Source organism: Falco peregrinus, chromosome 3 (genome assembly GCF_023634155.1).
Source record: "Falco peregrinus isolate bFalPer1 chromosome 3, bFalPer1.pri, whole genome shotgun sequence".
NCBI classification, from domain to species: domain Eukaryota; kingdom Metazoa; phylum Chordata; class Aves; order Falconiformes; family Falconidae; genus Falco; species Falco peregrinus.
This window is the reverse complement of record NC_073723.1, coordinates 115,694,715-115,711,276: the sequence shown is the minus strand read 5'-3', so window position 1 is coordinate 115,711,276 and position 16,562 is coordinate 115,694,715. Positions and strand designations below refer to the sequence as shown.

At 65.9% G+C, this 16,562-nt stretch overlaps 1 protein-coding gene across 1 annotated transcript in view; it reads right to left on the bottom strand.

Annotated features, from left to right (window-relative positions):
- Nucleotides 1–1,375: 1,375 nt before the first annotated feature.
- The window catches only part of AHDC1 (AT-hook DNA binding motif containing 1), a 53,035-nt gene continuing 37,848 nt past the window's right edge, over nt 1,376–16,562 (bottom strand). Inside the window, 10 exon segments of the mRNA XM_055800185.1 lie at nt 1,376–1,899; nt 3,291–3,938; nt 4,056–6,168; nt 6,170–6,778; nt 6,780–7,443; nt 7,445–8,790; nt 8,792–8,950; nt 8,952–9,118; nt 9,524–9,564; nt 10,557–10,719. Coding sequence (XP_055656160.1) covers nt 4,099–6,168; nt 6,170–6,778; nt 6,780–7,443; nt 7,445–8,790; nt 8,792–8,950; nt 8,952–9,041 — 4,938 coding nt within the window. The 5' untranslated portion in view covers nt 9,042–9,118; nt 9,524–9,564; nt 10,557–10,719 and the 3' untranslated portion in view covers nt 1,376–1,899; nt 3,291–3,938; nt 4,056–4,098.

Below are 16,562 nucleotides of genomic sequence, written 5' to 3'. Positions count from 1 at the left end.
GGTGCTTTTCCCATCCATCACCGTGAAGCTGCCTGCAGCCCTGTGTCCCCCCCGGCTGCAACCCAGGGTGCCCCGTGGGTGCCAGGGAGGGGTGGGCACCCATCCTGCATGGCGAAGGAAAGCCCCCCGGGATAACTGGTGCTCCCACAGCCCTAAGCACGAAACCAGTGGCGAGGGCAGCAGATCCCTGGCAATGTGCCCCAGGACCCCCGCTGCCCCCCCCCCCCATCCCGGGGGAGCCGCAATGGGACCCTCCCCGCGCCACGCTGTACCCTGATTTGTACCAAAATTCACCTTTCTCACTGCAATTCCCACCTTAGGCCAGATCCTGGCATCCCCCTCTGAATGCAAGGGGGGGGGTCAGCCTCCCTTCAGCCCCCCCCCCGGGGCACAGCCAGGCCGTGCCACCCCCAAAGACAAGCAAGAAAGCAGTGGGCATCGCTCAATATATAGGTTTCTTTTTAATATAAAAAAAGTGCCTATTAAAAATTCCTTCCTAAATAACACAAAAAGACCAGTTGAGGGGAAGAGCGGGGGCCGCGGGGGGCCGGGCACGGGGGGCTTGCTGAGGGGGGGCTTACCGGGGGGGCCCGCTCCGGCCAGGGCAGCACAAGCACTGCGCAGGTCAGCTGGGGAGGGCAGCACGGGGGGGGGGGTGGGGGTGGGGGATGGGGTAGGGGGGGTGGCTGTTTTGACCAGGTAGGGGGTTTTCCCTTTTTTTTATTTTTTTTGCATTTTGCCTTTTTTTTTTTTTTTTTTTTTCATTTCAGGGTGTTTTTTTACTTTTTTTTTTTTTTGTTATTTTGAGTTTGTTTTGTGTTGGTGGTTTGGTTTTTTTTTTTTGCACAATCCACAACGCTGTACAGAAGTTGCCAAACCCTGGGGGGGGGGGGAAACACACACAGGGGACTGGGGGGCAAGGAGAGGAGTCCAAAGCCCCCCCCTGGCACCCACGCACGCACCCACACCCTGAGCTCATCACCGCCGCCGCACCGGGGGCCACGGGAAAGCTGGTGGCCCCCCCTTTGCCCTGGCCCTCCCGGCTCCCCCTCCCCACCAAGAGGGTATGTGATTGATTTCTCCTTTTTTTTTCTTTTTTTTTTTTTAATTTTTTTGTTTGTGTTTTTTTTTAAACTCCTTTTTTTTTTTTTTATACAAATTTGGATCTTTGGGTGTGTACTGCCAAAAAAACCCCGCCTCGTTCTTCTTAATAATAATAAAAATAAAACTCAAATCATCATCATCGTCATTAAAAAAAGGCAACGGAAACCCAAGGAACCCATGCGGAAGTTGCACACCACAAAACCACAGCAGATGTACAGAATGCAATATACAAGACACGATTTATAATAAAACATTATATACAATAAATAGGTTATTGTTACTTTTTTTTTCTTTTCTTTTTTTTTTTTTTTTGTCGATCGATCTGTAAATAAATTTTTCTCAGTGCATACTGGTGGGTTTTTGCTCTTCTCTCCTGCATATTTGCCTCTCGGTTGCTTTAGGTCTGTTCTCGGTTGCTTTTTGATTCTCCCTCTGGTGCGTGGCTCTCCTTTTATTTTTTTTTTTGTGAATTTTCAACTTTTTTATTTTTTTTTTTTCCTTAAACCTTTTTTTTTTTTTACTTCTTTTCTTCAAAAGTATTTACAATTGCTGGTTTTGTGCAGAAAATGAAAATTAATAAAATAAAAAAAAAAAATTAAAGAGTCCCTCTGCTTCTGGCCGGGAGGAGAGAGAACGCGGCGCCGGCGCCACGGCCGAGGCGGGGGCCGGCGGGCGAAGCGGGGGGCGATGGGGCTGGGGTACCCCGCCGGCAGCAGCCCCCTCCTCTCCTCTCTGCTCCGGTGGCTGGGACGGGTGGGGGGCGTGGAGCCGGGGGTGCTGTGGCTGGCGGGCAGGCTGGGGGGTAGAGGCGAGAGAGGGGTGAGTGTCCCCCCGCCACAGCACCTCGTCCTGGCTGGGGGTGCCAGGTGTGAGGCGGGGGCTCGGCACTGCGCCAGGGCACCCACTCGGTGGGGCTGGTGGTAACTGGGTGGCAGGGAGCCCTCCCCACGCCGGCTCCTTGCGGTGGGGGGATGGAGCTGCACCCCGCTGTCTGGGGTCCTACTCACCCCCCATCTGGCACCCACGTACCCAGGGGTCTGGGGTCCTGCCCACCCCAGATCTGGCACCCATCTATCCAGGGGTCTGGCACCCATGTACCCAGTGGTCTGGGGTCCTGTGCACCCCCAGGCTGTTACCCACATACCCAGGGGTCTGGAGCACCCCACCCCACTCAGCTCTGACACACTCGGGCTCCAGCACCCAGCACCCCACCACCCTGGGGCCCAGCACCCCACACCCCAGGATCCATCATGCAGCATACCCAGGGGCTCAGCACCCACCACCCTGGGCTCTGGCACCCCACCACCCTGGGGTCCAGCACCCACCACCCTGGGGCTCAGCACCCACCACCTTGGGCTCTGGCACCCCACCACCCTGGGGTTCAGCACCCACCACCCACCACCCACCACCCTGGGGTCTGGCACCCCACCACCCTGGGGTCCACCACCCACCACCCTGGGTTCTGGCATCCCACCACCCTGGGGTTCAGCACCCACCACCCACCACCCACCACCCTGGGGTCTGGCACCCCACCACCCTGGGGTCCAGCACCCACCACCCTGGGGTTCAGCACCCACCACCCACCACCCTGGGGTCTGGCACCCCACCACCCTGGGGTCCAGCACCCACCACCCTGGGGTCTGGCACCCCACCACCCTGGGGTCCAGCACCCACCACCCTGGGGTTCAGCACCCACCACCCACCACCCTGGGGTCTGGCACCCCACCACCCTGGGGTCCAGCACCCACCACCCTGGGGTCTGGCACCCCACCACCCTGGGGTCCAGCACCCACCACCCTGGGGTTCAGCACCCACCACCCTGGGGTCTGGCACCCCACCACCCTGGGGTCCAGCACCCACCACCCTGGGATCTGGCACCCCACCACCTTGGGGTCCAGCACCCACCACCCCAGGCTCCAGCCACCCACAGATGCTGGGGCAGACGGGGTCCCCAGTTTGATGCTTGCCAGTGGGGCAACACCTGGGGCAACTGCTTAGAGCCCAGAAGGGTCCATGGGCACCCAGTGGGTGAACCTCACTGGGTGCATTTGGGTTAGAAAGCCCACCGGAAAGCGCGAAGCACCCACTGCACCCCACTGCCCACCAGCATCCCGGCCCCCAGCCCCAATCCCCCCCCCCCCTGGGGAGCAAGCATCAGGTGGGGACGGGGCTCAGATGGCACTTACCGGGCGACAGTGGCGTCTCCGAGCCCTGCTGGCGAAGCTGCCAGAGCCTGGTGGGGGTCAGCGCTCCTAAACACCCATCGGCATCCATCCGGCAAGAAAAGCACCCCCGGCAAGCGAGCAGACGGGGAGGGAAAAGAAAAAAAAAAAACCCCAAAAAACAACCCCCAACCAGACACCCCGCCCCGGGGCGGCCAAGGGGGCTGCCCTCACCCCCCGGCCAGGCTGCGGGCAGGGGGGACCCCGCCGCTGACCCCCAGGCCCCATGGCCGCCTGCTGCCCTCCCTGCCTGCGCCCCTGCCCTGGGCTCGGTGGGGGCCAGTGCCGTCCGTCCGTCCGTCCGTCCGTCCGTCCGATTGTCCTGCTGCGGGGCGGGAGGTGGGGGCACAGTCCGGGAAGCAGAGCCAGGTGGTTGGCAGGTGGAGCGGGTTTGAGTGCGGAGTGGGGAAAAAAACAGGGCTTTTCTTCGTCCATTATTATTTTTTTTCCTTTCGTTTCACTTATTTTTTAACTTTTTTTTCCTTTTTCTCCTTTTTTTTTCTTTTTTTTCCTTTTTTTTTCTTTTTTTTAGAAAACAAACAAACGATTCCAATCCCAGTTAAATACAGAACTTGAAAAGTGTTCCAGAAAAAAGTGCTGGCTAAATTACCTCTGAAAAAAAAAAAACACAACACGGAGGGGGGGGAACATGATGAGAAAGGGGCCCGGGGGTGCCCCGTCCCCCCTTGCCACCCCCTCCCCCTTGCCCCGAGGGGCTCCCCCACCTACCCTGTAACAAAACCTCGTTGTCCGGTTGGCACGTCAGCAGACACTACAATGAGGTGACCGTAAAAGTGTCCTCGGGGTGTTGTTGCTCTACCATGGGTCCCAAAAACCCGCTCTTCTGGGTGGGGGCCATGACGGGGTGCCCTTGGGGTGCAAAACTGGGGTACCTGTAGTTGTCCTGCAGCTGCAGCATTGAGTCTCTCGGTACGGGGGAGATGTTCAAGTCATTGATCAAGGGACAAGCGTAGGGTCCTCGGTGGTGAGCCCGGGACATCTCCAAGGGCTCCTTCTCGCCCTTGGAGGGGTGGGTGCCGCTTGGGCTGCTCAAGTGGGGGTTGAGACACGAGGGGTCCGTCCTGCCCATGAAGTCTACCAGCATACTGGCCCCCGCTTTGCCGTCGTACGAGGGGCTACGGGTGCTGGCATTGGGGGAATACCAGTACGGGGGGTTTTTGCAGCTGGGGGAGTCGTAGTGCGGTTGAGGCATGGGGAGATCGCGGCAAGCCAGGTGGGGGGCGTGTGGCAGGGCCCCCCCCTGCATGCTGTGTTTGAGCGAGTCGCAGGCAGGCAGCTTACGGATATTGCCTGCCCGTAGGTCCTCCTTGAAGGCCAAGGTTGGGGAGCAGTTGGGCGAGAAGGCTTTCTGCAAGCTGGCCTCGAAGACAGTCTGCTGCCCGGGGGCTGCCAGCTGGTGCGGGAGGGCAGGGAAGTGCTTGCTCTCCAAATCCGGCTGCCCCAAGCCGGGGGAGTCGCTCTGAAAACCCTGGACGAAGGTCCCGTCTGAGGGGGTGGAGGGGTTCATGGAGTAGGGGCCGGCGTAGTCGCAGGGGTCCCGCTCGCCCACCCCGAAGCCCCGGGACTGGGAGGGCAGAGGGGACATGCTGCTGTCCCCGCTGTAGTAGTCCAAGCCCAGGTCTGTGCTCTCCTGGAAGAGGGGGTTGACCGCCTGCGACTTGGTGGGGAACTTGGTCTTGCCCGTCCCCCTCTCCTTCTTGGAGGCACAAGCCCCCCGGGAACCCCGGGGCTGGCGGGGTCCCGTGCTCCTCTTGGAGGGATACACGGAGGAAGAGGAAGAAGAGGAGGAGAAGTTCAGGTGAGAGGTGTCGAACATGTCCACCTTCTTCCGTCGGCCTCGACCGGGCTTGGAGTTGCTCTGGAAGAGGACGCTCTGGTTCCAGTTGTAGCCCGGGGCGGAAGACGCCTCATTCCAGTCCATCATCAGCTTCTCCAGGCTGGAGAGACTGGACTGGCCCTCGCTGGAGGAGGCCTCGCTGTTGGCGCGCCGGTAGCTGGCCGGCTGGTTGAACTGGGTGCTGTCAGAGGAGGATTCAGAGAAGGTCTCCGAGACCGTCTGCTGCTTGGCTTTCTGTGGGGTGTAGTTGGAGATGTCCAGGATGACGTTGGGCTCGTTGAGGTGGCACTCGAAGCCCGGGTTGTACAGCTGGCTGAAGGCCTCCGAGCTCCAGTCCAACCCACCATAGCCTTGCCGGAAAGCCCACGGCGCGGCGCTGGGGAACTGCCGGCAATTTTCGGGCGAGGGCTGGAAGGAGGCCGAACCCTTGGGCACCATGTAGCCGCCGGGCGAGACGGTGCTGGCGCGGCTATCGCAGCGCAAGGGGGTGTGCGCCGCGCTGGAGAACTGCCCGCCTTGCTCGGCGCTGTTGAAGAAGGCGGCTTTGCCCAGTGGCAGGCTGGGGCCGGCCGTCGGCGGCGCGTAGCCGGCGCTGTGGGCGCTGCTGGGGGAGGATGGGAGGCTGCTGCCGCTGCCGTAGGCGAAGCTGCAGTCCTTGCTGTTGGGGCAGTCCTGGGCCGACGGGTACTGCTTCCCCGGTGGGAAGACGCTGGCGGGTGCCACGCTCTGCCCGGTGCCGTAGCTGCCGTATGGGGAGTAGCCGGGGGTGCCGCTGGCCGCCGGGTGAGTCGTGGGCGACCGGGAGACAGCCGAGGGCGGCGCCAGCTTGGGGAAAGCCTCGGCCCCCCGGCACTCCGAGGACCCTTGGGCCACCCCGTAGCCAGCAGCGGCGGCGGCACGGCTGGGTGGGAAGGCGGGCCGGCCCTGCATCGCCGCATGGAAGGCGGCCTCGGTGCCGGGGGTTGCCGCCGCCACCTTGCCACCCCCGGGCCGGGTAGGCGGCCAGGCCACGCTGGCCCGGCAGGGCGGCCGGAGGGGCCGTGTAGGCGGCCGCCGACTTGCGGGACTCGGAGCGGGAGGCTGAGAGGGCGAAGTCCAGCAGGTCGGAGGAGTCGTCCGAGTCCAGCAAGGAGCGAAAGTAGCCGGTGAAGAGGCTGTGCCTCTCCGGGCCAGCCTCCGTCTGCGAGGACGGCGCGCTCCCGGCGTAGAAGTTGGCCCGGCTGGAGGAGCCCGACTCCAGCCCTGCGGCGTGGAAAGGTCTCGCCTCGGCCCCTTGGTAGCCACCATTGCGGCCGGCCTGGCCACCAGGGTGGCCATGGTGGGGGGCCCAGGGGCTGCCCTTCTCCCCACCAGCCCACTCAGCAGCGCTGTCGCCGAAGCTCTGCCCAGGGTTGGGCTCGGGGAAGAGCGCCCCGTTCTTGCGGGCCCGTCGCTTTCGCTTGGGTTTGCCCACGGGGTCGGGCTCCGGCCGGCCCCGCTTGCGCGGGTGCACGGGGTCAGCGTGGAGGGCGGCAGGGGCTTTCTTCTTCTTCCCGATGCCCTCGAAGAAATCGCTGAAGGAGCAACGGGCGGCGCGGGCGGCGTGCCCCCCCCCCGCGCCCGCCGAAGCCCCCTGCCTTGCCACCGCGCCGGCGGAAGCCCTGGACGCGGTGCAAGAAGTGGGAGATGCTCTGGGTGTCGGGGGCTTGGTGGATGGACTCAGGCTCACTGGGGGTCCAGCAGCGGGGTGGCGAGCAGCGCCCCGAGGACTGGCTCTGCCGGTTGAGGAAGGCCAGCTTGGCCAGCACATCCGAGTAGTCGGCCTTGCTGTCGTTGGTGTCGGCGATGTAGGAGGGCTGGGGCGAGGCCAACTTCTGCTTCCTCCTCCTCCTCTTCTTCACCTCCGGGGTGGGCTCCTTGGGCTTGGCTTGGCCCAGCAGCAGGTTCTTGGGAGGCCGGCCTCGCTTACGCTTCAGAATGATGGGCATCTCGCCGGGGGGGAAGACCACCACCACGTTGCGCCCGTTGTTCTTCATCTTGAGCAGCGGCGTGGGCTCCATGGAGCTGCTGGCCGCCAGCTCCTTGCCCTCCAGGTTCAGGTTGCTGCTGAGCGATGACACCTTGTAGGTGGTCTTGTTCCTCCTCCCCAGGGACACAGGGATCTTGGCCATCTTCACCACCATCTTCCTCACCCCCCGGCACTTGCTCTTCTTCCCCGTCGCAGGGGGCTTGGGTACCTCGTCGGGGTCCAGGGTGCTGGGGGGCGGTGGTGGGGGGGGCCAGCAGCGGTGTGCTGGGCTCCTCGGGCCCAGGAGGCACCTCGGCGGGCAGGGCGAGGGGGGACAAGACGCGGCTCTCGGGGGTGACGTCCGCCCGGCGCCCTCGCCCTGCCCTCCTCCGGCGGCACAGCATCTTTGGCTTGTCTGTCCGGCGCAGGGCATACTTGCGGTGGTCCTCGCCACACCGCCCGGCCCCCCGGCCCCCGCAGGGGCCCCGCTTCACCACGCTGCCCAGGGGACACCCCCCTAGCCGGGGCTGCAGCCCGTGGGGCCGCAGCGGGTCCCCGGCACCCGGCTGCGCCTCCAGCAGCTCCGACACGGGCCCCAGCGTCTGCGGCTCCAGCAGCGAGGGCTCGGCAGGCAGCAGTGGGGGCTCCAGCGCCCCGGGCAGTGGCTCCAGCGTCTGCAGCCCCAGCGGCTCTGCCAACGGCTCCAGCGACTGCAGCTCCAGCGACTCGGACAGGGGCTCCAGCGACTGCAGCTCCAGTGACTCAGAGAGCGGCTCCAGCGACTGCAACCCCAATGGCTCCAGGTTTTGCAGCTCCAGCGACTCCGGCAGCGGCTCCAGGCTCTGCGAATCGAGCAGCTGAGGCTGCGACTCGAGGGACTGGGAATCCAGCAGCCGGGACTGGGAGTCCAGCTCTTGGGCTGGCAGCAACTGGGGCTGCGGCTCCATCGCCTGCGACTCCAGCAGCTGTGTCCCTGGGCACGCCAGGGAGGCCAGTTCGTTAAGGATGTCCGCCTCGGCCAGGTCCGAGTAATCACCGGCATCAGGCTGGGAGCAACCGGCTTCCTCTGCCGGCGCTTTGGAGCTCCCCCCCACACCCCCGCTGTGGCCGGGGGGCTGTGGGGCACTCCCCCCACCGCCATCAGCTTCTCCATCACGGGCCGGGGGCCGTGGGTGCCGCGAAGGCTCGGTTTTGCAGAGCACTCCCCGCTCCTCAGGGCTGCGGATGCTGTTGGCCAGGGAGGGCGAGGAGAAGAAGCTGTACTGGAGGTCACGGTCGGCGGGCAGGAGGCGGCTGTCCTCGTGGCCACCGCCGCCACCACCGCGGAGACTGCCGCAGTCCAAGTGCACCCCGCTGCTCTTGAGGTCCTCGGAGAGGCGGTTGAGGTCCTTCATGATGTCGATGAGCTGCACCACGGGGTGGAGGTTGATGTGCCCGTTGCCGCACTTGCTCCGGAGCAAGGCGAGGATGCTGTCGATGTTGCAGCGGCCCGAGGCCAGCGTCGCGTTGGGGAAGGTTTTAGGCGCCCGATCACAGGCGGCTGCCTCCTCCGCGCTCCCCCCCAGGATCCGGGGCTCGCCGGCACAGCCCAGCAAGTCCTCTGCTGCCTTGGTGCCCCCCGTGCAAGCTCTGGCACCGGTCGGCCGGGTCGCCGTGCAGCAGCGAGCCTGCCTGGTGCTCCCGGCTGAGCGCGGGGCACGAGCCCTCAGGGAAGCTCAGCACGCTGCAGGATAAGGCCTTTTCCGCAGGGCAGGCCGGGGGCCGCTGCACCGGGTGTCCCCGGTGGGTAGAACTTGGGCTCTCGGACGTAGTCGGGTGAGCCACGCACAACGCTGGTCGTTACCACTGGGCCCGGGGGCTTCACGCGCATCCTGACCTCCTCCTCCCCCGCGTGCCGCTTGGCCGAGCAGTTGCTGACATGGGGGTCAGGGAAGGTGAGACCGGGACCTGCGTGGGGCAGAGAGGGGCACAGTGAGGCTCCAAGGGCACCACCGGCCTGGAGCAGCCGGCAGTGCCTCGCTCCGTCCCCACCGGCCTCAGAGAGAGAGTGCCCACACTCGTCCCCTGGCTGTCGCCCCTGCCCTGTCACCAGCCAGGACCTGGCTGGCACCACAGCAACCTGCCCTCTTGCCCGCCGCAGCGGTGGGGAAATGGGGTCTGGCCCCCTCCCCTACTCAGGGGGGGCTGGACACCCACCCCACAGCAGGACCAGCCCCCGCCTTGCCCCAGCGCGGAGCCACCTCCGGGGGAAGCGGGGTGGCTGGTGCCCGGGGGGGTCCGGGCTGCCCCGTCCCCCCCGTGGCGCAGCGCTGGGGGGTCCAGGGGCATCCCGGGGCCGGGGCTGGGACTTACCCTCTGCTTTGCTGCTGCTCCTGCTATTGCACTTGAGCTCTCTGCAAAGGAAGGGGGGCGGAGGGTTAGCCCCGAGCCGGGGGGGGGACCTGGGTGCCCACCGCGCCCACCGCTTCTCGGCAGCGCCGGTCCCTACACGGGCCATACCAGGGGCCGGTCCTCCCGAGCTCCCACAGCCGAGAGGGCAGCGCCCGCCCATCACCCTGGCGTCGGGGCTGCGAGCGGGGCGGGGACGGGGAAAGAGGGGGGGAGGCTGCCTCCGATCTGGGGGACAGAGGGGACAGGTTTACCTCCCCAGCCCCCCCCCAGCCCGCCCCCCCCCCCAGCCCCCTCCTTTCCTCCTCAACCCCTCCGGTGGGGCGGGGGGCCCGGGGGGGCGAGGCGGGGGCCCTGCGGCCGCGCTGCCGCTAGGTGTCCCCGGTGAGCCGCGCTCCCGCCGCCCCGGCCCGGCCCCAGCCGCCCCGGGCGGGGGGGCTGCCCGCCGAGGGGGCTCAGCATATTCCGCCCCCCGCCCCACCTCCGGTCCCACCCCACGCACAGCTGCTGCCCCCACCCGATGTGACACTGCCCGGTTGCCAGCAGCCCCCCCCCCTCCTCCCGAAACCTCCCTCCCGCCCCCCGCCCCCCCGCCCCCCCCCCCCCCCCCCCCCCGCCGCAACGCTCCTGCCTCAGTTTCCCCTGGCTGGCAATGGGGTGAGGTCTGTGGGGGGGGCGTGTGGCACCCATGGGTGGGTAAGGGGTGTCTGGCACTCAGCACGGGGCCCACGCACCCACTGCACAGCCCACCCCGCACACCACGGCGGGAGGGCTGCAGGCACCCCTATGCAGCCCCCTCCCCGCCCCGCCAAGCCAAGAGCTTTGCAAAGCCACCAAGCCCCACCCCACCCCCCTCCAGGGATGCTGTGCAGCCCCCCCACCCCCGCCAAAGCAGGGACAGGCAGAGCAGAGCAGCAAGATTTGCTGCCAAGCCCCTGACCCAGTGCAGCCGCCGCTCCCCGCTCCCCATTCCCAGGGCGGGGGTCCCCCCGGGTACCTGGGCCGCGGGTGCTTGCAGTGCAGGTTCACTCTGAAGCTCCTGCCGTCGCCGTCGCTGCCAGGCTGGCGGGGGCCTGAGCCCTGGGCGCGCGGGAACCACTCGGCTGGCGGGCTGGCACCGTTCTCCAGTGCGACGGGCTGGCAGGCGACCGAGCTCCCATCTGCTCAAGCAAGCACAGAGACCCCCGCGTGTCAGCCCGGCAGCCCCCTCCCCAGGGAGCACCCCCTGTCCCCTGGGTGCCCGCAGGGCTGGGCATGCTGTGTGCCCCCTGTTCACGCCTCCCCCCTTGAAGCCACAGCCCACCTGGGGACCCATGCTGTCCCCTCTGCCCCACAGGATGGGGTCCGTCACAGGATGTATGGGGTGGCATTTTGGGGCAGGACACCTCTTTTCCTGCCACTGTGGCCATGCCTTGAGCTGGCAGCTGCCCACCCAAGGCAGGGCATCTCCCCACCAGGCTGCGGGCACGTGTGTGCATGCGCACAGGGATGTGCGTGTTGCACACATGTGTGCGTGCACCTTTGCCTGCTCTGGCCCCCCACTCCCCTGCATAATGCCAGCGTGCTGGGGGTCCAGGCACGCGCAGCAGCTCCCCACTCAGCACAGGGGTGCACGGTGGAGCCCCCCCAACCCATCGCAGTCCCCCAGTGCCAGCACGTCCGCCTGTTCCCCCCCCCAGAGCCGCGTGTGATCCCTGCCTGTTGGCTCCCTCCCCCAGCACACACCCGCAGACACACACACGCAGCCACTCGGCGTGATCCAGGCTCTTCCCGGCGTCTGGATTAGCGTGACAACTTATCAACAAGGCAGGGAAAGAGAATTCAAACCTGTCAGTCCATCCGCATCCCCCCCCCCCGCCCCCCCCCCCCGCCTCTCCCCATCTCCCCCCCAGCCTTTGGGCGCAGCGCTGGCATGGAGGCGATGCGGGCACCTCGCTGGCAAACGCCGTGTTGCCTGCGCGGTGTTGAGTTACACCAAGGGCAATGTGGAGCAGGAAAATATGTGCTAGAAAGACCGGTCTAGTCTCTGATGAAGCTGCTAATGTGCCCGGAGAGCTGTTGGAGGGGAGGCAGGCAGGAAGGAAGCAAACGGGAGGTTTTCCAGAACAGCCGCTGGGAACCGGTCCCCGCCGCACACGCTGCGCATAGCTTGACGGGGAGGACCAGGGTGTCGCGAGGCACAGGCTCCCCCCCTGCAATATCTGTGCCGGTGTCCCCCCTGCGTGGCCAGGGCGCACGGAGCTGTGGATGCATTGGGAAAACCTGTGGGATGCCCGTGAGGTCCCCAACGGGGTGCATGGCACCCGCCAGAGTGCACCCATGGGTGCCAGAGGTGCTGGGCACGGCCCCCCTGCCCTGCCCTGCCCGTCCAGCCAGCTCTTACCCCACACTGGCCAGCGTCAGGCTCCTGCCCACGGACCCGCTCCCGGCCCCACCAGGGCCACGTGTCCGGTGACAAGGCGGGGGATGCTCCTCACACTGTGCCAGCGCTCCTCCCTCACCCCAGCCGAGCCACCGCCAGCCAGCTGCCCCCCACGGCGGGGACCACCTGCGCCCCCCACCCAGCACCCACTGCAGCCTGCTACGGGGACTGGCGGCACCCACTGTCCCCACATCACCGCCCACCTGCGGCACGGGGCGCAGGATGGGTGCCCGGCTGCGGGCGCTGGGGAGGGGGCTGTGGGGGGGCAGCCGGGCGCGCTGGGATGCTCGCCGCGCCGCCGCGCTCACTTTCACCTCCCTGCTCAGCCCCAGGCAGCCGCCACATGTTTCGCATTAGGCTCTCCGGACTTCGCCATTCCTGGCTTGCTCGCCAGGGGTAGGGCCTTTTTCCTCCTTTTTTTTTTTCCCCCTTCTTTTTTTTTATTTTTTTTTTTAATTTTTTTTTTTCTCCTCACTGGTTACAAAACACCAGCCGAGACCACACAAGCGAAGAGGGATGGAGGGAACGAAATGAGAAGGAGAGATAGATGGGCGCCGCGGGCGGGGGAGAGGCGGCGAGGCCGGGTGCTGCGGCGGGGCCGGGGGGTGTGCGGGGAAGGGGGGGGATGCGGGCGAGATTGCAGTCACCTCCGCTTCCCACCTCCTGACCCCACAGCCCTGCAAAGATAACAGCCCCCGAAGACTGCTGACTCGCCTCGCAGAAATCCAATATCCTCGCCTGGTGAACTAATCGACTACCTGGGCTCGCCACCTCCCCTGCCCGGGCTTAATCCTGCTGCTGCAAAGCTTTAATTAGTTTAACGGTTTCAGGCTTGACAGAGGTTGGCGGTGAGCAGCACGGCCCCCCCTTCCCTGCACCCGGCCAGGCTCCCAGGGGGCTCCCGCTTGGGTGGCAGGGGTGCCACGGGGAGGGAGAGGTGGCACCATGAGGATGCAGGGGGCTGCAGACCCCCCAGGTCCTCCTGAGGCTGCTGGCACCCGGCCCCAACCCCCAGCTCTGCCAGGGGCGGGGGGGGAGGGAGCACGGAAGGGCTCGCTTGGCACCGGCGTGGCGGCAGCTTGCAGCAGAGGGATGGCCCCGCAAGACACGGACGTGGTTTGGTGCCCAGCTCTGAGGCCACCCAGACGTCAGGGTGGGGCCGGAGATGCCACCGGGAGACAGGCAGGCGGCAGGGACCCAGCTGCCACACAGACGGGGACACGCCGGCCCGCTGCCTCCCACCCCGCTGGGCACTGTGCCGAGCTGCCTGTGGCGGCAGAACTGGGAATGGGGGGTCCTCCCCATCACCCCACCACCTCCTGGGACCCTGGGCACTGCAGGGTGCTGGGAAAGGTCAGGATGGCCCTATATACCCCCTCGTGGGTGCACTGGGGTCTCTGGACACCCCCATCACGCGTGTCCCGCATACACAGCTGTCCCTTGCGTGTGCACAGACACACATGGGACACGGCAGAGGTGACCCCCCTTGCACACGCACACATGATGTGGCATCAGGGGGGTGTCCTGCTCCTGCATCCACCCTTGCACAAGCCTGGGGCCGCTGTGGCGGTGCCTCTCCCTTGCACACTTGCACACATACACGTGCACATGGTGGGGGCACGGCGGTGGTTTTCCTCCCTTGCATGCACACATCTGCGGGCCCCACGGAGGTGCAGCTCCCTTGCACGTGTACACACACCTGGGGCACCAGGGAGGTGCCTCCCTTGCATGTTCCCCTGCTGCCGCTGTCCCCGCTGTGCCCTGTCCCCTTGCACGCTCCCACACCCCCCTTGCTCACTCACACGCACTCGCCCCCCCTGCCCCATGAGTCCCCCCCGAGCCTGTCCTGCGCCTGCTGACACCAATGGAAAATCCCCTCCAGTGACAGCTTCCTGGCAGGCGCTTTCCGAGGGTTTCCGTGTTCCCCAGCCAGGCCCCCCCCCACCCCCGGCCACCTCCTCACTGAGCCACGTGGGGGGTCGGGCAGGCAGGAGGAACCCCCCGCCTTCGCCCTTGCCATCCCGACCTCTGCACCCCCTCTGCCCAGTTCAGCATCACAGCCCCCACCCCAAACACACAGGTCCTGCTCCCTCCTCTTCCTCCCTGCAACACGTCACCCTGCCTGCACCCCACGTACCGGGCATCCCCTGCCATGTCCTGCCCTCCTCCGACACAGGGGCACCCAGCAGCACCAGGGCTGGTTTGGGTTCCCAGCTAGAAACCCCCTGCCCTGGTACCACTGGCAGCTCCCAGGGCACCTACCCACCCCGGGGACCCACCGCCCTGCGATGCCACCAGCGCACACGTTGGGAGCAGGGCAAGTGCTGGGGGTCTGGAGAGGTGGGTGCAGATGGGTGCTGGGGTACAGGGAGCTCACAGGCAGCCTTGACCCCTCCTTCCACTGTCACCCCGCTCCCACCATGGTGTGAACCGGGCTGTCACCATGTCCCCCCCACCGCCCTGCCTTCTCTGCCGTGCTTGTAATTAGGAGACAGAGCAGATGGCGCCTGGGTTTCATCTTAGGTAACGGGTCCAGCCAAGCTGCTTGGCCGCCGACTCCCTTCGTGGGGCCGTTGGTCGTCAGAGCAGAGGTTTTTTGGGTTCCCCCCCCCGCCAGGCTGGGATCTGGTGGGGGAACACCCCCCACAATGCAGTGCCGGGATGTGGTGCCACTGCGGGAGGAGACAGAGGTGCCGGAAAAGGCTTGGCTGGCGCATGGGGAAAACACACCTGGGACATGTGGCTGCAAGGGAGTGCTGGGGCTGGGAGCCACCCTTCCATGGCAACCTGTGGTGCCACAGCCCCCGAGCAGGCTCAAGCACCCACCCTGGCACCAGGGAGGGGGGACAGGGACCACTAGGCTATAAGCAGGGGGTGCTTGCAGGTCTTGGCATCCCCCTAACCACCCAGCGCTGCAGCAAAGCAGGGTGGGAAACTCACTGCCAAAGCAGCGCTGAAATCCCGGCTGGCCCTGGCAGCAGGGACCCTGGGGACACTCCTGGGGACAATGCTGAGTCAGGGACACAGCCCTTCTCTTGGGCCTGGCCTCAGGTGTGCTGCTGCCACTGGGGTCTCCTGCAGCACAGCCCCCAGCCTGGCTGGTGGCATCCTCCAGGCCTGGTGGTCCAGGAGCTGGTGGGACCCTTGATGGGTTCAGCCCTCAGCCCTGTAATGTGTCACAGTGCTCTCAAGGTGGGCAGTGGGGGGGGTGTCTGGTCAGGCCCCTATTCCTGCTGTTGCAAGAAACCATCTCCCCTGCAATGACCATCTCCCATGCAACAACCATCTCCCCTACAACAACCGCTGCCTCCACAACATCCATCGCCCCTGCACCAACCATCTCCCTGGCACCAACCATCTCCCCTGAACCAACCATCTCCCCTACAACCGCTGCCTCTTCAACAACCATCTCCCCTGCAAAAAACATCTCCTTTGCAACAACTATCTCCCCCCCAAGAAACCATCTCCCCTGCAACAACCATCTCCCCTGCAAGAGCCATCCCCCCTGCAACCACCACCTCCCCTGCAATGGCCATCTCCCCTGCAAGAGCCGTTTCCCCTGCAACCACCATCTCCCCTGCAACGACCATTTTCCCCTGCGACCTCCCCTTGCAAGAAACCATTTCCCAGTGCAAGGACCCTCCCCTCCTACACCACAGACTTGGGTGGCCACAGCCTCCGTGCAGGGCGCATGCTGCCCTCCATGCCCAGGTGCCCCCAGCCCCAGCGGCATCACCCAGCGCAGATGCAGCCCCCTCTCACACCCCAACCCCCTTGGCCCCAGAGGGGTCTGACCCCCCTCCCTGGCTGGGGGGGGGGCAGGAGGCAGCGGTGGGGTCGGTGGGGGGGGCGGGGGAGGTTGGGCCGTGAAACCGCTCGACAGATGGACTGCAGAGACTGTGGCACCTCGGCCGGCTGGAGCCCAGAGCCGCAGTTCAGAGCTAGCAGGGAAACGGGCTAAATTTAGCTGCTTTCCTCGGTGCCAGCTTTGCTCCCCCGCCCCGTCGAGCCGGCGCAGGAGGCGAGCAGCCAGCCTGGCCCCCTCCTCTGCCCCCTCTCTGCTGGGGGGACACACAACATACCAGCACCCACCCCTCGGGGTGCCAGCTCGGGGTGCCAGGGGCTCCCGGGGGTGCCGGGGTATTTTGGCATGCACATCTCTGTGCGATGGCTGTTCCCGGTGCTGCCAGGGGGTGCTTCGCCCCAGCGTGGTGAGTGCGCTGCCGAGGCCCCCCCATGAGCCAGCAGGCCTGAGGCTGCGCAGACGGCCGCGGCCCCCCTCTCCGGGCTCCCTGTTATAGCCACAGCATGAGTCACAGCCCCGGTGTGTCCCTGCCCAGTGCCGGCCATGCCGGGTCATGTAACACCCGCAGCCGCGCCGGCGCGCAGGGGAACTCCATCCCCTGCCCACGCCACCCCCTGCCCGCAGCCCACGGCACCCAGGGCAGCTCTTCAGCCCCCCCAGACCCTGCTGGGGGACTCCTGGGGACACACACGGAGGTGATGCGCTGCTCCCCCAATCCCCAGCCGGCTGCAAGGCCGCGGTGCGCTGCGGGTTAACGCCAAGCGGGGCCGGGATCC